The sequence below is a fragment of the Clarias gariepinus genome, chromosome 5 (genome assembly GCF_024256425.1).
Source record: "Clarias gariepinus isolate MV-2021 ecotype Netherlands chromosome 5, CGAR_prim_01v2, whole genome shotgun sequence".
NCBI classification, from domain to species: domain Eukaryota; kingdom Metazoa; phylum Chordata; class Actinopteri; order Siluriformes; family Clariidae; genus Clarias; species Clarias gariepinus.
Genome location: NC_071104.1, coordinates 20011600 through 20032860, shown reverse-complemented (window position 1 = coordinate 20032860; position 21261 = coordinate 20011600). Strand labels below are relative to the sequence as shown.

General features: G+C 36.0%; 1 protein-coding gene across 1 annotated transcript; it reads right to left on the bottom strand.

Annotated features, from left to right (window-relative positions):
• Window positions 1-1577: 1577 nt before the first annotated feature.
• ralba (v-ral simian leukemia viral oncogene homolog Ba (ras related)) lies at window positions 1578-19347 on the bottom strand. The gene is made up of 5 exons (XM_053496546.1): window positions 19213-19347; window positions 5136-5298; window positions 3725-3933; window positions 3240-3417; window positions 1578-3105 (listed from the first exon to the last, which is right to left on the bottom strand). Exons 2-5 carry the CDS (start codon window positions 5247-5249, stop codon window positions 2983-2985), a joined length of 624 nt encoding a protein of 207 aa, XP_053352521.1. The 5' UTR covers window positions 5250-5298; window positions 19213-19347; the 3' UTR covers window positions 1578-2982.
• Between the last annotated feature and the right edge of the window lie 1914 nt (window positions 19348-21261).

Here is a 21261-nt window from a genome sequence, read left to right as displayed (position 1 = left end):
TAATTAATACTAGAGTTTCAAACCTGTAATCAGGAAGAAGTTTTCTAGTGTAAATAATAAACAGACACGTTTGTTTAGACTTATTGCCACAGCTTTTGCTGCCTCACTACACCAAAATTAATAAATAACTATAAAAGTAACGATTTAATTTTATTATTTTTATTTAAATAAACCCCAGTATACGGTATTACCTTTTTAACATCCATAATGAAATCAGTGATTAATTGTAAACATATGTATGCAATGCTGTTTAATTTTTTTCACACAAATTTACAAAAATGGACATAAGATTTCCATATAATTTTCAGCAGAGATCATATGTATAATAAAATATAAAGTTCATATTTTATGCATACAGTGGCCCAGAAAGGGCAAAACATATCTCCTGTGTATGTGTATGCACTTTCCTGGGAGAGGTGCTTTGTCCTTCTGAAGCCAACCCTAATACACACACACACACACACACACAAAAAAAAAAAAATCATATGTCTACAGATGAAAAAGCATACACATACACAGGAGAGATGCTTTGCTTTTCTGGGCCACAGTATACTGAATGTATGATCAGTACCAATTAATTGAACTTAGATTGCAACACAAGTGGCACATTTCATAAAATACACAAATATACTAAATGAACAGCATAAGCAATGAGGTTCTTTTGAGCATGAACACTCATACCTTCTAACTAGAGGGGAGATCCCCTTAACTGGGGACAATCATTACTTTCCTCCATGCTACCTGTTTATGTTCTATGGTTTGTGTAAGACCACAGGATTTTAATAATATTAAAAAGGAGATGAAAATTACTTCATGATGGCATCCATTCTCACTGTCTGACCACAGGTTGGACTCACCTGACCACAGCACACAAGAAGTTCCAGTTGTTCTTGGTGAAGTTCCATTGCTGCAGTTTGTGGGTTTCTCTCAGAAATAACATCAACTGTAAAACACCTTTAGCTTGTACTGATAGAGATGGTGCGTTAACCCAACTGAATCATTTCTTTATATTAAATTAAATTACATTCTGTAGGTTAAATTAAATAAATCAGAACAAATGTTTTAATATAACAGAACCTAAAATTGCTTGCTTATGTAACAAGCTTAGCAGCAACCTCATTTTCTATCTCATCTGTTTTATCACTCAGCATTACCAGTATAATATTCACCGGCCTGACTACCTGCCATCATCTGCACCTGTTTCTCACAAACATGTGGATTTATTTTATTTTATTTATTTTTTTTACAATTTAAGCACCTTTTTTTTTTTGTACCTTTAAGGCCTCGGTTAGTGAAGTAAGTTTAGGCACTACATGGCTAGAAGAATGCCATTGTTATAGCCTGCTAAGGAAGTTAGCTCTTATAGACATATTTAGTTTGCATGCATGGCCATAAGCATAAACTAATGGGTTGTAAAATTGGAAAATATTTTTAAGGTTATAAATAGTTGGAGAAAACTTATAATGTATGATGCACCAATAAATCCTATCTAACATCCATCTTCTGCATTCATCTCTTTTTAAAGAAGTAAGATGAGGAAATTCTATAAACATAGCTCATACTGTGTAAGGACCACGTTGAGAAATACAACAAAAGTGTTTATTTGGCAACATACTTAAAATTATCTTGATTATCATCCAGTGGAAAACAATCTTTAAAATTGCAGACCATTTCTGAAAGAGCTCACCCTTTAAACATGATATAAAACATTAATTTCAGCATCATCATAGGTGGACCTGTAGCAAGCAGTGGGTGTATCTGAATACTAAATAAAACAGGCTATGCAAATAAGTTCATTTAACATTCAGTCAAAAGTCATTGTTATACTTATAATATTAGGTTGGCACAAGTACTTATGGCACATTTGTCATATGGGCACTGACAAAAAATATTGAAAAGCCATCTCAATAAAACTCAAACATAAAGGCAATACCCTTGCGATGGATTTTCATCCTGTCCAGGGTGTACCCTGCCTCATGCCCTAAGCCTCCTGGGATAGGCTCCAGGTCCCCGCGACCCTGAATACAGGATAAAGCGGTATAGAAGGTGAGTGAAAGTAAGTGAGTGATCAAGGCAATACTATCTTAGCAGTATCTACCCATGTGATGCACCTCTTTTGTATGACTGTGAAGTATTAATGTCAACCAGTGGGAGGCAGTGTCGATTCTTCTATAGCAAAACTGGGCTTTATTTAGTGCACAAAAAGTTCCATCATTCCAATCCCTCAAAGTTGTTTAACTGCAGTTTACTGTTAAAAATTTATTTTGTTGAGTGTGACAGCATATAATGGCCGCCATGTATTTACTTCCTACTTTGTTACCAAAACTTCATATCAGCCTTCTAGCCTCTCAGGCATCCTGAAGAAAAATATTTATACCACAAATCAGTAATCTGTTTCTATTAAAGTGAAAATGGATTTATGATACCAAACATACTCTCATTAGCAATTTCATTTTATCTAAGGCAAACCGTTGATAAGGATACCTTTACCTCCAATATATACCACCAATTATAACTATATAAGGATAGGAATCACAGATAGACAGAAGAGACAGAGCTAAAGCATAATGCCTCCACTATGTAGTGGCAATGGGATAAAAATATATATATATTTCTAAATAAAAGAAACTGTATCATCAAATAATTCTTCAAATAGAAAAAAAGATTTTAGCAAGAGTATGAAAACAAGCTGTGAAATTAAAATAAAATCACATTAAAAAAAAAAAAAAAAAAAAGCTTAGTGTTGTGCACAGGTTGATCACCTCCATGTCATGTGAGTCCTAAAGTGCTACAGTCTTTTTCTCACAACGTAGCCACTGGTCATTAATCTCTGAAAAATGATTTTGTGTATGGAGAAAGGAAATATGAAAGGCCTTGACAGTGATGACCTGCCATTAATTATTGTTAGATTGCAACAAAGAAAAAACTAAATGGTCCTTAGAGTAGAAAGTAGATTTGTTTATGAAGACCTCCATGTGGAGTTCAAAGTAAACAGCACCGTTCCTTGAAGCTTTTCTTGTTCTTCTTGTTCTTTCCTTTTCCATTTTTGTCCTTATTTTCTGACATCTTCTTGGCTCGTACTTCCCTCATAAGGTCAAAAAATACCTTTGGAAGTAAATAGTTTTATTAATATGTACTCATTAGATTGTCAGAAAAGAGTAGGTAGGTAGAAAGATTTTTTTTCTTTTTCTTTTTTTAAAAGTAAAACACATAAGCAACATGTAACTACTCGGACAAACCTTATCTACATTGGCACGTGTTTTAGCAGAAGTTTCCACATACTGTACATTCCACTCCTCTCCCTTCGTTCGGGCATCGTCCACAGACACCTGCCTGCGCTCTTCTAGGTCAGACTTATTCCCCACCAGCAGCAGTGGAATTTTATCCTCCTCGGCTTTGACACGCAGGATCTGCTCCCTGTACAAACACATGCATGATAACTCGTCTAAGAGCCTTTTCACACGACTCTCAAATACAGCCAGGATGGATTCAAGGACTGTTCAATCTCTTTTTCATTCCAAAAAAGATTAATAGTAAAATTTTACATTATCATATATGTCATAAAATTACTAATATGCCACTTTAAAATACAAGGATCACGTTCATGCCCCTGCAAGATCAGCTCCCTGGATAGATCTCCAGCAAGACAAGTGTGCACACTAGCCGGGCAAGGACTACATTATTTTTAAATCACAAGGGTGTGCTGTTGTGTGTTACTACTGACCTGAATTCCGCTGTGGCTGTGAAAGACTCTTGTTCAGTTATAGAGAATACAAGCAGAAAACCTTCTCCGCTGCGGAAATAGTTGTCTCGGATGGCTGCATAATCTTCCTGACCAGCTGTGTCCAAAATATCGATCTGTACCTCCTCCCCATCCAGCACAACCTTTTTCCGATAACTGTCCGCTTTCGTGGGCTCATAGTCTTCAACAAACTGATGAGCACAAAAGAGATATTTATGCCAAAAATTTATCTAGGAATTTTACCCAATTTCTTTAACCTATGGATACATATTTATTCTATATTAAATATGCTCAGTATTTGCAGCAATTTTCATAGAATTAAATGTTGTTCAGCATCTCTTGGCTCCACCACCAACAAGATCTGCTCAGCTGTTGGACCACTTTTGCTTGTTTCACCATTGTTTGTAGCACACAGAAGAACAATCTCGAGAGAGAGGGGCGAATGCCTTGCTTAGCCTGGCAGAGGCTCCATGTAGACTCGACGCAAAATTATGAATCAGGCTTCAGGGCCCAGATATGCTTCAGCATGACAATGCCCCTGTGAACAATGTGAGGTCCATAAAGACATGATTTGTTGAGATTAATGTGAAATTACTCCAACCCTGACCTCAACCTCACTGAACACCTTTATGATAAATTGAGATGTTGACTATGCCCCAGTCCTAACTAACATGACTAATGCGCTTGTGCCTGCACAGACAAATCTCCACAAACATTCAAGATTTTTTTACACAATCGCCAAAAGAAAAAAAAATCCTCACACATTTTTGGTTGAATGTATTTAGCTTTGATTTTAGTGCACAATATGATGGGCGATTTAGGTGTAAAAGTCATTCCACATGCTCATAGAAGCACCATTTTACAATTTAAGTCTGGGAATACTATGTTTGGCATCAGAGAAGGAAAAAAAAAAGGCATTAACAGGATTACCTGGTCATTCAGTATGACATTCGGGTAGTCAGCTGGCTTCATTTTATTGCCATATAATTTTGCTGAGCCTAGACCTGACCAATTGATTGGCCAAATGTTCCCAGTTCTGTAAGTTCTTGTCAAATTGTATGTGTGTAGAAATGGTCTTACAGACAGCTGTGATTTCCACTCTAATTTTTGGGGTGTTTTTAGCACTTTCCTTCCAGTTTTGAAAATGTCTTGGATAGTTCTTAACCCAATTCTTGTAATTTTAACTATATGCAATTGTCTCCTTTGCTAGATGCAGTAAAATGACTTTTTTTGATTAGTTTAATAGCAAATAGAGGACCATGTCTGGAACAAGATATTAAATAAGCATCTGTGGGTGTGATGATCAGGAGTTGACCATTTAGAATAAGATTCTTAAATCCCATATAGTTTCCAAACAATTAGTAGGACTTTATACTTCAACAGGACTACTCACCTCATCATACATGAACTGGAGTGTAAGAGCTGACTTGCCTACACCACCGCTGCCCACCATGATGACCTTGTGCAATGCCAAGGAGCTCTGATTTTTCCCCTTGTTGGCCGCCATATCTGAATGCCTCTCTCAGCTACTCCACACACACTTGGTCTAATTCTACCTGTTGAGAGACAGACATTAGATTTTGGTGTTTAAAACCTACTCTTGCAAGTGAACAAAGGATCACAGGATAGCATGGTACCAGATCATATCTCAATAGGCTTTTTCAATTTTTCAACCTTAAAAGTGTTTACCACAAAAAATTAATACATCACACGCACACTACATCTATGTATGACAATCCTGTGCATTTAAAAACATATGTATCATACTCGTGTTCCTCAAAGAGTAGAAATTTACAGCTAAATAGACTAACTAATAGCAACATCGATTTGACAGACTTATTCATATAGTTGACTCTATATGAAGTTGACATATAGTTTGACAGACTTATTCATATAGTTATTCATATTATTCATCACTCTCCCTTAATATATAGAATGTGCTGTCAAGTTTTAATAGCTTATTTTAAATTACATTTACACCTTTAGCAGAGACCCATATACAGAGCAACTCATAAAACCGATTGGTAGTCTCTTTACTAGGAATACCATGTAGTTATTTGGTGAAACCCATTATCTTTTTATTTCATGTACATTATGAACAAATATTAATCAAACTCAAATAAATATATCCATATTATTGAAAAAATACGAAAAATAAAGTGAGCCCACACAAACAAATTATTCATTATGGCAAAAGAAATGCTGCATGCCTCCATAAGCTGTAAACAAACGCCTCAGCTGTTGGTTTCTTTCGGGTACTCGAAGTCCATGCGTTGTGGATTAGTGTTTCCATATTGCTCAAAGTGTACGATTTTGTGTGAGGCACGTCTGTGTCCTGTGATGTGGTCTGGCTCCACATCCAGGGTGGACCCCCCTCTTGCCTCCTTTTCTGTAATAGTTCCCAGCGAACATACTTAAATTATAAATTTCAAATGAGGAAATATGAAAAATGTTGTCTTTTTTTATAAAGTACCAAAGAGTACTATTTTTATTGTTTGAAAACATAAAATAGTACTTAAACCCTGAAAAAAATCTTGTACCGCAAAACCAACAAATTATCACTGAGAAACTGAGTTTGCTGTTCAGGGGAAAGAGAGAGCGCTGATGGTTTCAAGGATGTGGTGTCCGGTGTCTATTCACACTGCTGCTCTTTACCCAGGAAATGGGACCCTGAAGCATTGCTTCCAGCTATTGTTCTTGGCAGTGTTGAAGCAAGAAGGACATTACTAGAAAGCAGCAACAACATGCATGCAGGGACACTGCACCAGAATTTGCTGGCTATGGCTTTTTTGGTGCATGCTCACTCTTCCTCATACATGTACCTCAATGTCAGCACAAATTTTACAGAAACAAGGACATTTCTGGGCATGGCCATGATCCGGCTCCAACTGGTTCAAACACTATGATAATATTACAATACACTTAATATCTCTAGACATTGTACTTTGAACCTAACATTAAAATAAGTATTTTGCTCTTTAATAAAATAGGACATGACTTCAGGACTGCTTTCACCAGGGTAAACTCTAGTAAGGAATGAACAGAGGGCAACAGGGTTAAAATTGTGACCTACATATGTAGGTCATACGTGTTTTATTACCTTCATTAATGGCTACCTGCCATTGAAAAATAAATGCCGCTGCCCTGCCCCCAGATAAAGGAATTCATTAGAATTCCCAGATTGCCAAAGGCTATGTAGCATGCAAGCCATGACATTCATTCTTAACTCTCACTCTCCCACACACAAAGACACAACACTAAGATTTGCAAGTGCTAGTGTTTGCTGGCATAAAAGAAAAAAATTATGCTTAGCGTACGCTTATATTTCCTAAGGCATTAGGTGCAATGTGTTTTTTCCTTTTAATGTGTGCTATATTTGCATTGGCCTTTATTCATTCTTCCTCCTTTTGACGTAAGTGTTTGGCAAAATAACCAGTTTAACTTCACACCCTCTTTCTTCCCAGAGATAGCAGTGACACTGGTTTCAATCACATTGCACGACAGGAGCTTAAGGCAGACATAAATGCAAGTGCACACACAGCTATGTGTGTGCACTTGCATTACTATGAATTGAAAATCCATGTACTATATACCATAAACCATATTCTAATTTTGCATGGAACTTGTAGACAAGATAAATTAAAATTAATGCTTACATGCACTATTACTATCCCTACTGAATTGTAATGCAAAGATGCAAGTTACATAAACCATTATCTGGTTTGAAGTAGCATAGCCCAATTTCTTAAATGTGTTAACGAAACACAAATGTTAATGACACAAAAGTGACGCCCTGTGATCAAAGTAAAAACACCCACTGTGACCCTGAGCAGAATAAGGTAGTTACTAAAGATGAATAAATGTTGTGAAGATTGAAATGTAAGGTACTGAAATTGTATCCCAGAGTAAAACTGCTGTTACTGAAACCAATGTCAATGTTAGATTTTTTTTTTTTTTTGGTTTGGTCTTTGCCTTTTTTAGATATATCTCTGAGATATGTCCCTGATAAGTCTAATTTTTTACTGAGCTAGAGCAATCATTTCAAGGATGCTCACTATACCGGCAAAAACAAAACTTTCATGAATGGGAACAGAGTAGATGAAATGGTTGAACGTATATTATGATCTTTTTATAATAATAATAATAATACAATAAAAGAATCACTGTAACCTTTTAATTAGTAATTTCTATTTAATATTTAGTGAACAGCAAATTTATTCACAGTAACATTTATTTATTACATTAAGTATTAAACTAATGAATGCCGAATAATAATCTTGAAAATCAATTGTGTTTTTTATTTTTTCTTAGTGCTCAGCCACTCTGTTTTTTACCCTTAACTATGTCCTGCTTTTCTGCTTTACCATGAGAAACAAAAAACAAGAGACTGATCGGTGCTGACCTTTATAAATCAGGTAATGTATGCAGAAGCATTATACAAAGGAAATCCATGTGCAGTTAAAAATACCCTTAAACACAATAGGTCCATAACAAAAATGTCACATGTCTGAAACTTCTCACAATATGTATCCATGAGCTGTTTCTGGAAACAAAAAACAGAAAGAGCACATATATCACAGTTTTAGAACTGAGATATCAAGTGGTTAAGATTGCACAGTATAGTTTACTGCTGGTTCAAAATCAACACCACTTTTACAAGTTTTCTGGAAGTGTTGCAAGTCCTTTCTCATAACAGTTTATAAAATGCAGGCCCTCAACTTGTATAAAGCTACTATACATTACGACTAAAAACTGGAACTGTATGTGAGGTCAGGGAAAACCATGAACATTTTGCTAATGCACACACCAACGTACAAAGGGGGGTTTACAGTATTCAGTACAATACAAGTTCAGTACATTCAGTATGAGTAAACACAAAGGCAGTTTTGCAATCACCTTACTGAAATCGAAGAGGGAAGTCCATCTTTACAAACCTAAACATGACCATTAAATGTTCGCCATGGAGGAGTTGACCAAGAGCACTATACAGTAAGTGTCTGCAAAACAAAATCCTTTAAAATAAATCTATACGCCATGTGCGTAGACTGCTAAATGCATGTTGTATTCTCTATAATAGGTTTTCCTTATTTTGATAAAGGTTGGAAATAATTCTGTACAGCATGGTACAAGCTGTCTAGAGCGGAAATATCTGAGGAAACCAGATGGATTTTTTTTTTTTTTTTCCCGCTGGCTTGTTTGAAACTTCCTGATCAGCATTATGAAAAAAGCAGGAGCACAACTGGGCCAAGGCCCCACAGTGTTAACATCCTCCTTCTAATCTGTATCAAGGGGTGAAATTCTCTTTGCCTGATGTCACATCCCATGGCTAGTACCAAAGAATACACAGAATATTTCAAGTCTTTTTTTAAACAAGTACTCACATTAGTATAGACCAGACATCACTAAATGGCAGACCGTGGTCTGGATCCAGACCCACAGACAGTTCTATCTGGACCCTGATGCTTTCCAGATAAATAAGAAATTAATATACCAGTTATCTTTTTTTTTCCCTCTAAGGGTAAGTGAGCGTAGCTATACACATCACTGAACATAGCCAATCACTGCGATAATTTATTGTGTATAGACATTGTGTGTGGAAGAAATAGAAACGAAAGCAAAACAGAGCATGGCTTACGCCCGTGGTTCTCGAAGTGTGGGGCGCACCCCACTAGTGGGGAATACAGACATGACAGGTGGGGCGCAATGAACGAGAGGGAATTAGTGGAAAATAATAGAAAAGTACCTATTCTAATTCATGCTTTTCTTTACTGACAATAAAGATTGGACACTCGAAACTAAACAATCAAATGGATCATTAATACAAATAAATTAAAATAACATCAGAGAAAAAGTGAAACCATAGTGCAACAATAACGGTTTAACATCGGTATGTTAATTGCAGAGGAACAAAATATAAGGAAACATTCGGTATTATATATGTAATTTAATTTAATTTATTCCAATGTGTATGCTGATGTTTCTGTATTTTTGTTAAAAATTTATATTTTATCAGGCAGTACTAGTCTGGCATTTCTAGTTTCCAGTGTGGCAACAAAGTTGCTTTTTGATCCTTCAGGCGCTGAACAAAAGGGAAGATCAATATCGTTTTGCGCTTTTTGTTGGTGTGCGATGATCCCTAAATCATTCGTTGCGCCGTAGAGAATAATGGTGTTTCTGCTTTTAAACATGTATAATTTAAGGCGGATGTAGCTTAAAGACAATGTATAGAGGAAATATATGTGTGTATCTTATTTGCAGGTTTATTTACGCAGCTATTGAATTCGGAGATGCGAATATAAAACTAACTTTACCACAGACACAAACCGGGTCAGTAGCATACTGTATGTAGTGAGCATAATAACGTCAATGGATACATTTGTTACATGGACCACAAAAAAGCAGGTGATTCAGCATCATCAGCCTAATCAACCAAAAAAGGAAAGGAAAATATGATAAAGCCTATGTTGCGCTTGGATTTATGGTGGGGGCAGAGGAGAGACCCGTGTGTGTTTTGTGTCTTAAACCGCTGGCAGCAGACAGCATGAAACCGAACAAAGTAACTTGACGTCTTTGAAAGTAAGTTCTAGATAAGTGACGAAGTAAGCCTGTTATAACAGTTGCACGTGTATATTATCTGTTTTGAACTTGGTGTTATTTGATCTTTTTGGTTTAGAAATAGTAAACATTTCGTTATCATTTTATTGACAAGTGGGGTTCGAAAATTCGCCCACCCCCTTAAGTGGGGAATGACAGAAAATGTTTGAGAACCACTGGCTTACGCCAAGAAAAGGAAAGCAGACGATGAAACCAGAACCTTGGACAGTTTCAAAATAGACAAATCAATGTTTTTTCTTCCTGCAGGAAGTTTAAAACCAGTTTGTTCTGAAACGGTGGCGATAATGAAAAGCAGTAATGTGAAATGCCACTACAAGACAAAACACAGGTCGTTTAAGCAAACATATCTACAGTCTGAGGGCATTTAAAATACCCAAACTGAAAGCCCAGTACTGTATATAAGAGCAACCAGAGTCCTTTTACATTTATTTACAGCCCAGCAGTGCAAATTAGGGCTGCAACAACTAAGCGATAATTTTCGATAATGAAATTCGTTGTCAACGAATGCCGTTATCGATTAGTTGAGCTGCTCACGTCACTGAGGAGCGCGACCACAAGATGCATAAATACACAAAAATACACACAGATACACAGCCGCTCGCGCAATGGAGGTTACAGAAGCGTCTGCAGAAAAAAAAAAACATGCGCCCCGAGTCCTCCAAGGTATGGGAGCAATTTACATTGAACGCCTCATAAAGCCGGTAACCTACACGCTATGCAAGACCGAGCTTTCATGGAATGTCATGCACGAACATTTAAAAAGAAAACATGTTGGTGTTACGGATGGCTCTCTTCATTGTGTAAAAGTTGTATAGTTTAAGTGCTTTTGTAAACTGTTTGCTAACTTGGGGACAGTCGCGCTAGATCTGTTCACGTGCTGCTCGCTAACATCCCATTGCGCAATCACCTCATGAGCAATAGTGATTAGCTTAAATTACACGGTGCGAATAACAGTAGAATATTACATTTAGTGATTGTTGTGGTTTTCAGCGAATGCAAATAATAGTACATTTGTGACTATTAGCTTTTTGCATTTCTACAGTTTTTTTTTTTATAGTCCACTACAAAGTTAACTTGTAACAAACGTAATTTACTGTGGTTTTACTTATGCATACATAATTTTATTATACAAAATGACATTATTTTGGCTGTTTATATAGTTAAAAAAATAAACGACATATTCAGTTGTTAAGATATATATATATATATATATATTTCATTTAAGGTTGTCATTTAATGTCAAAATTAAAGATCATTAAACTGTATATGTGGCTTTGGCATCTTTAAAAGGTAATTTTTATACATAAATAATACCCTGATTTATGTTTTTTTTATAGTTATAAGCAAAACATCTAGGTTTTATCCGATTAATCGATCAACCGGAAAAATAATCGCCCAACTAATCGATTATCAAAATAATCGTTAATTGCAGCCCTAGTGCAAATAAAGATTTACCAAAAATTTATTAAAGATTAAAAGGAAATATACAAGGCCACCATGTCCAAATGTTTAACATAGTTACTAAATATTGACAAAAAATATTATTAAAATGTTATTGACATTTTAAAATGCTTATATTTCTAAACTTATCCATATATAGGGATTTGGATCCAAACACAAACATGAAATTTGGACCTCGGTTCAAAGAAAATTCTCTTAACCAAAAGTTTTAATTCAGTACCTCTGGTATAGACCTCATGCTAATGTAATAAATGAGGGGGGACGGGGGGACGACGACACACACACACAGCTTAGCTGCAGAAGCTATCTTACAAATACTCTACGCAGATTCAAATCCAGTTCGGATAAGACAGAGAAGCACCAATGAGGACTGATATAAACAAGAAAGCTCATTATTTTTCTCTAGAGGCCATGTCCCAAATAGCTGGAAACTGTGCAGGAATGTAATGAATAACACTAATAATTATGGGTGACACACTGGTATCATAATAGTTTAACCAAGTCAGCCTAATCCTGTTTTCCAAGCAGTGTTTCAGTTTTAAAACTTAACACCTGATTTTCAATTTTATCCCACAATCTATATTACACAGCACTTACATATATATATATATATATATATATATATATATATATACCCTTTGTTATAAATTATACATTTATTATCAAGTTAAAAATATGAATTACAATTAATTCATAATCATGTAATTAAAATAACCAAATCATGCAATATTATAATGGGTTCATCAACCCTGAACTTAAAATTCTATTCTCAAGTTATTGCAAGGACAAAATAAATGCTCTGAACTGTTTCTCCATTAGCACTAGAAGCATGACTGTGACTTTCTATACTGAATACTAAATCTTGGGCTGGACACAGATGGCACATTAAGAGAAATAGGAAGTGTATCACTACATTTGAATGCTATGATCTTCGTTAGAATAGGGTGTTTAGTGGTTAGTAATATGTTGATATAATGAAGATTATGTATGATTGAAATTTGAATTAAGTTTCTTGTGCTTTTCTAAAGAATCCAACCTCCCATTTACCTTTTATCTATTTTTTCATCCCTGTAATATTTGTTTTTTTATGCATTTTTTTTTACAGTATTTCAAGATATGCTACAACTGTCAGCATACATGCATTATCATAAAAAGTTAATTTCATCACATTTTTAAATACAAAAAGTTTTAGATAAAACTAAGACAAAAAAGATACTTTAGAAATGTTTACAATAGTGCACAAAAAAAAGATAAGATTTAAAAGGCGTTGTTCGAAGTTTCGAGTATGTTCATGAACAGTGTTGGGTGTAATGCGTTACAACTAGTAATCTACTGTGTTAGTTCCGCCATTTAAGTACTCAGCTATTTAGTTATTTTTTTTAAAATGTAATCCGTTATTCAGACAATTTATGTAATCCGTAAGCCAGACAGCAGTCATTCCCAATCCATTCATGTGTGTGTGTGTGTGTGAGAGAGAGAGTGAGAGAGAGAGAGAGAGAGAGCGAGCATACCCTTTGATTACGGTTTGACTACGCAAGGATGCGTGGAATGATGGAAACCTAATCACAGCGCGGTGAATTATGATGAACCATACTTACGGCCACCGCGCAAAACAGCGTAGGTGAAATAAAGGTATTAGTAGTTAACAGATTATGGGCCAAACTTCGCTGAGTGATAATGGTAAAATAATTATAAAGGTCTTGACTAAAACAACATGCATGAGGAATCACAAAGGAGTTTTAATTTTCTGCAACAGAAAAGTACTCTAACTAGTTACTTTTATCAAAAAGTAATGCTGTAATGTAACTTTAATGTACATTTAATGTACATTTACATTTTAATGTAAAATTAAAGAAAAATTTCACATTTTGTTTTGCCAAATCTGAGGCTTAACAGAAGAATATACCAAACAGTTTAATCCATGAATACACTAGGATACTATACTATGCCATATATAACAGTCCTCAGGGTACTTTTATCCATATTTCTACAGATCTTTTTATCATGTTGATAGTTATGTACGAGGTATTCTCTAGTAACTCCACTTTCCAACGTGTCTATTCAGGAATCTTCCCGCTGTCATTCACAGTATGACTGATGTTTTCTGACACATTTTTTACTCTTCAATGGTTAGTTATTTTTAATGTTGTTTCTCGATAATGACTAATGATCATTCCATTGTCAGGGCTTTGTTAGAAGAGTTTACCCAGTCAGTATCTGGTTTCCTCTATTTAATTGTAAAGCCAGTGTGTACAAGTCCATAATAGGTAATGTATTGCCTTATGCTTCCTTTTTCCTTACATGCCTCTTTGTCTGTTCAGTTTAGCAAAAGCCAATTTTAGGGCTTATTTAATTTGTTCCTAAAACACTCTCTTATTTAGTTACATACAGTTTTACACATCTTTTTGCTACTTCTCAATTTATTTTCAACCAATCATATGGAATATGCTCTTGTAATCTGAGAAAAACACAGAAGTAAGGGAAAGCATATTAGGCAAACATTGTAATTTATCAGATTTAAACTTTTTGCTCCATTACTTTTACCTTTTGCTCTATTTTAATAGGAATGGATTACCCTCTCCCATCCAAACCCTTTCAGGCTCGCTTCTTCATATTTCTTCATATGCTTTAAAATGGTAGCAGAACTCTTGTCTCATCATCTATACCACTTTATTCTGTGGGACATACACACTCATTTACACACTACACTCAATGTGGTAACACCAATTAGCCTTATCTGCATGTCTTTGGACTGTAGGACCAGAGTACCAAACCAAACCAACCAAGAACAGGGTGGTTGTGAACGACACACATGATGTTAGTGAATGATTGTGTGTACAGTTCCCACAAATAGACTCTGCATCTCTGCAGAAAGTTAGGATCAGGCATTCCACTCACGGAATGGTTCTTGGAATGATTGCAGTAGACTCCGAGCCACCTCAGCTGGGATCGTTATTCACAGTATGGCCTTCTTTAAAATATTTGCAAAATTCAAATGTTTTACTGCGTACTGCGCTTGAGGCCTTCTGTGAACGTCAATTGTTTTCATGTCTTCGGTCACAAGAAATTTCAGCAGAAATCCCAGTTTGACCTAAACACCACTCATAGTATAAGAATATAATAGGATAGAATACAATTCAAGGATGGAAAGATCATTCTTGTAAGTAGGAGTTTTTGGTGTAAAAGGGAATTTAAATGACAAAACCTCTCACACATAAAGGGTAAATAATTGGGGATGTGGGCTACTGCTTACAGAACTGTTCTCAATATTTGTGTTAAAAGTTGACCAAGTAAAAAAAGCATGAAGAGCAAGATATTGTGTATTCAAGCTTATTTAACTACATTTCTAAAAAAAAACAACCAATACAACTGATCAATTTTGCAAAACAGTAAAAATGTTTTTAAAAAGGATGAATACATCAGGGTGCAAAATACGTATGTGGACAAAAAGGATTCTATAAGAAGACTAACTTTAAAGAATCAATACGTTATTTTTTGCATTTATCAATAATCAAACAATTATTTTTATGACAATTTGTGATTTCCAGCATGAGTGAAAAGTATCTAGTAGCCCATTTAACACTCTGGTTTCTAAAGAGACCTTAATTTAACATTTAAGAAATCATGAACTTGATAGTTTTCCCATATACAGTAATCTAGTAAAAATGTTGTCACTAAAATCAACTGGGTGGTAATTGGTGAGGTGTAACATGGGTGTAATCGTTTTCAGAATATAATTTTACACCCAGTTAAAGGCTACCGACAAGTTAAACAAAACCAGGCCTCCAAGAGGATGTATAACCTGTGGCTGCAAATGAAATTAATTATACCGATTTTGTACTGATTTGACATAAATTTATTGAAACTTGTTTCACTTTTCAGTTAAATTGTTTTTTTTTTAGGTTAATAAGCCAGTGAGGTAATCATTTAATGTAAATGTGTGCCTCAAGTGTCACACTCAAGTCCAGTTCAAGACGAAATGTTCTTTTAATGACAAAGACACATGAAAATGCCTTTGAAATGCCACTATAGGCGTGTTTATTATTAATTATATAAAAAGGTGGGGCAGTCATTTAAGTGGTGCATAACTTGATTTTCCTGTTGCCGCAATCCCATAATCTATTGGTAAGGTTAAATATGTCATGCAATGTATGTGTGTTGTCTGTGCGCACTGCTTTACATCAACACAATTTATTAAACTATACTAATTAAGGTGTTCTCCATTCCACACCAAAAAATAGTAAAACATGTAGCAATATCACAAGAGAAGGAGAGTATTGTGCTGGTTACGATAACCGACACAACAGCATGATCTACAGATTATGTTTGTTTGTTTTTTACCAGTTATTTTACAGCATATCCTTCAGTGACCGGCAGGACTAACCGCAACTGGCAGAGCTGGAGACTGATAGTTGTGTAATTAAGTGTAATTAACAGGGGTGAAAGTAGTTGTAAATTTTTAACGGTACTATGTAGCAAAAAGGTGAGGATTATGCTGATTTATTACGGTTTAGAATATCAGCTCAGTTTACTTCAGGGTTCTAGGGTTAAATCCCAAATATTGCTAAATAAAAACATAGTGCACAATGTAGAGTGTACAGTTACTTCTTCAACACACCAGGTAGTGCCCTTGATTAGGGGTTAGAGAGGGATTTAAAAAGGTTGTTAAAAGTTAGTTTAGTCTAGTTTTCTAGCTTGCCTTCTGTGTAAATATAACATGGATGCAATTCAAAACAATCTAAAATCATTAGGGAAACAAAATACGATTTAAAATGACAGAATTATCAGATGCGTTTTCTTGCTAAAATGCAACCCTGGTTTTGAATGTACATTTTGTCAGGTAACTGCTCTCTCCTCAATACTCTATTTCATACTGATCTACTTTAACCCATGCATGTGACCATCCATTATCAACACTCTTGGAAAGTCTCCTGTCTAATCTGTTGTATAATATAAATTATGTAATAACTGAACAAATTGGAAACATTACAATCATCACAAAAAATGTAACATTATTGATTAGAAGAATGTTTAAAAACTTTAGGATAATTTCATGAACTAACAAGAGCAAGTTATACACTATGTACTATGTAAAATGCTTGAGCCATCCCCCACATCTTAATATTCGGATTCAAAAGAGTGTGAAAATAAGGCTGCTGCTAAGATTGTTACATAAAAGCCTACTCTCAAAAAAAATGGAATCTTTATGAAATCTGCCAAGAAAAATCTTCATTTGTTTTGGTTTCCAACATCCTGTTTGTTAGGACATTTTGTCACATGACCGTTGCATTTGCATACTCAATATTTATTAGCGTCTGCCAAAGATGGGCGTGCACACAGGACCAACCTTGTCTGCGTTTAATTATTTTAGGGCCTGTCCACACGGAGACGCGTTTCGCTGTATACGTATAAATTTTTTATCGTATTGGCGTTTCGTCCACACGCATCCGGCGTTTTAGGAGACTGAAACCACTATTTTTTTAAACCGGGTCCCAAAGTGGATAAATCTGAAAACGACACCCTTGCGGTTTCGTGTGTACAGCCAATCCGTATCGTCGTGTCGGCTGCATCACACGTAACAGCAACAACAATAATGGCGGACTACATGATTGTGTTTGTGTTGCTACAAAGCCTACTAGCTTTATTACAGCAAAATCTATTGTTTCTATGCAACTGTTATGAGCAACAAGCGATAATGGACAACACCATCTTGGTTCGTATACAGCGCGAAGGTTATGCGCATGCTCAAAGTCTTCTTCTCCGTGTATAGTGTATCTCTATGACAGAATTACAGCGCCCCATACTGGTCTGGCATATATACTACACCGTTTTCAGTGGTTTCGCAATTTTTTTTTTTAGAACGAGGGAAAAAAATTATCGGATAGGGAACGCACCGGCTTCGTGTGGACTAACCCTTAAACTTACTGTATAGTGACTTTTTTTCTTTTTACTTTACCATACATTCTTACACATGTACTATACATTTAAAGAACCATCGTCTGTGCCAATGTTTATTCTACATAATTTAATTTAATTTAATATAAAGAAATGGGGGTTTGACACTTTTGCGTACTCCTCTGGGGCATTGATGGCCATCGGTAGGTTTCTTGCCTGCCTTGCAGAAGGCCAAGGTTATTTTCCCACCCAATGCCAAAATCCCAGCCACTGGATGCAGTGCCGGTCCCAAGCCTGGATAAAATAAAAGAGTTGCATCTGGAAGGATATCGAGCATAACTTGTGCCAAGTTGTGTGCAGACTTATAGTATAGTCGGTTGTGGCGGCCACTCGACAGGAGCATCCAAAAAGACTATCAACAACTGTATAATGAATGTACACTAAATAAGAAAATCTGTATATTTAGGTATGGTTTGGTGGTTGGGGTAATGCATGTGGGGAAAAAATGCCTGTGTGAATGACTGTGTTCAATGCCATCTTAGCCCAACACTCGCTGTTTCCCCAAAGTACAAAAACTGATCATTCTTCACCGAAACTGTTGATGCTGAATAACTGTTAAACTGTTGCTGAATGTGGAAAACCAATTTGGCCTATGCAAAAAATAAAAAAAATTAAAATAACAAGCTGTAGAAGACCTAATATAGAGATACGGTGTATAAACACATGGGGTTCCTGTACCAAGTGTGTGTGTGAGTGAGTGTGTGTGGGTTTTTTTTTTAAGAGCTTAAAAGAGCTTGATCACTCTCTGGATCAGAATCCTTGATAAGTAAAATGGCTACATTTAAGTATTCAGACCCTTAAAATTAAATCCTGTTTACAGGATCTGGAGGCCCAACAGATTTCCTGACATAGGTGCATGTGGACCAACCTGTTCACCATTCACAGTTTCAGTGTTCCAATAGATAAAAAAAAAAGTAAAATGGCATTACTTATACTAAATCAAGAAAGTTTAGAATGAGAAGGTGTGGAAACGAAACAGGGAAACTCAGCTGATTTTCTTAACATGCAAAGATTGCAAAGCAATTGCACATATCTAAAGACTTTCTAAACAAATTACCCATGCACACATTAATACCAAATATGCATTCATCAATGGCATATGACACAGGAAACGCGGTAGTTAAACAGCAGGCTCTCGAGTCTCTCAGTTATCAGTTCCGCAATCCGTCAACATGCATTCAATGACTTTAAGATGCATGTAGACGCCTGAATGAGTTACCGGGTTTCGCTGGGTAGAGATTATACCACCATTATATCACACAACCATAGCACCAAAAATCTTCCCAAAGGCACTTCTAACAAGATCCAGCATCCCGACATCTTATTGTCTTTAATAAGTAAGTAGGCTGAGCCTCTGAGCAGTAGTTCAAACATACCGTTGCGTTAAATAACCGCAAAAGAATCGAAATCCGTGAGTGTTTTTCCGTGTAAAAGCTTACCACACGCTGTCTCGAGCCTCTCCACTGGCCTGGTGTTATCTTTTTACGTACATTAATCGTTTGTTCAGTAACACACACACACGCACGCGCGCTCACACCTCGAGCTCTGTATCGGAGAAAGCTGCTACCCCTGATAGCCCGACCCCACCCTCCAGCTCGGGGAAAAGCCGAAATAAAACCGGACGTGACGCCATGACATTGCATTGGCCATATCCGAAATCACGTTCCACTGTAGTGCAGAGAACTCTTTAAGGAGGTAGTGTGTAGCAACGTTTTACAGCGCTCTAGGACTAGTGGTTGAATTTAAGGCACACTGTCAATAGAGCAAAGTACATCCACATATTAAGAATTAGCAGGACCTGCGTTCTGACAATCTCACTTTGAAAAGGGACTGAAGGATTATTGAATACCTCATTATTTTCAAACATTTCCTGTACTTTGCACTGGGATCGGATACTATTGCATATATTGTACATTATTACGCACCGAAGTGTATAGACCTTACTTATTCACCCACCTATTTGAACATAGTAGTACGCATAAACTACAGTAACTACGAACTACATTTATTAGAATTCTGATTCAATGTACATTTTATACATTTTGGAGTATTTTACGTTTGTATTTTATTTTATTTTACTTTTACGCATTATAACTTAAGTTATTTTTAAAGCTTTACATTAAAAAAACTTATATTTTACACTTTTGTATCTGTGTTTCGATTTAGAATATAAATCTAAATCTAAACAATGGTATAGTGCCCCCTGCTGGAGAACATAACATGCACATAAAATGGCACAATTAAATGATCACAAATTATAACTAATGCAACTTGTATATTGGTATACAGTAATGGTGTGGATTTTTTTTATCTCTGCTACTCTATGCTTTTTACTGAATGCTATTGTTTGTCAAATATGGTCAAATCATCTTTATGGAGAGAACTTTGATTTTATAGAGATCTGACCACATCGTAGGCGGCACGGTGGTGTAGTGGTTAGCACGGTCTCCTTGCACCTCCAGGGTCTGGGTTTGATTCCCGCCAGGCTCGATTTCCGTCTCTGTGTGCAGCAAGTTGCTTTGTGGGTTTCCTCCGGAAACTCTGGTTTCCTCCAACAGTCCAAAGATATGCAGGTTAGGCTAATTGGCGTTCCCAAATTGCTCGTAGTGTGTGAATTAGAATATGTGTGTGTGTGCATCCTGCAATGGATTGGCACCCTGTCCAGGGTGTACCGTGCCTTAAGTCTCCTGAGATAGGCCCCAGGTCCCCACGATCCTGAATACAGGATAAAGCAGTATAGAAGATGAGTAAGTGACCACATTGTGCACTTTATATGCATTGTTTTTATTAGATTGAATATTTTAAATGTTATTAAAATTAATATAAAAATTAAGATCATGTTAGGGAAGTGTCTCAATGTAAAAAATAATCAGAACAAATATTAGACTCAGAATTATTCAGTTAAACACATTTAAAATGCTGTTAACAAAGTTATGGAAAGATGAAGACAGAAAAAAATGCCATCTTGATCCACACCAAAGTGAAAATTGCAGGATTTATGTCACTTTTAGGGCAGGGCAGAAGTCGACAACCTCATTACAAATATTTAAATATCACATGCCTGTTTCTGGGTGTCTGTGTCTGGTTTCAGCTTTTACATTTACATTTTACATTTACATGCCAGCCTAAGAGTCTGTGTATGAAGTTCCCATATTCTCCCTGTGATTGATGGGTTTCCACCGGATAATTCTATTCCCTCCCACAGTTCAAAGACATGCGGATTAGGCTAGCTGGCGTTTATATAGACATACTGTAAGATAAACAACTGGAATCGTACATACTCGTCTGTCATACACTTCTAAACAGCCTCCTAATAACGATTAATACGCCGGTTATTTTTCTAAGATATTGTGCGTTTAGCGCGGTTTAATTGAATTTTTTTATAAAATATATAAATTATAGCTCCTTCCTTGTTTACTCCATACTCGATTTTTCAATCGGTTTTCATCTTTATTTTTGGCGATTAGAAAAAGACGGAACTGGAATAT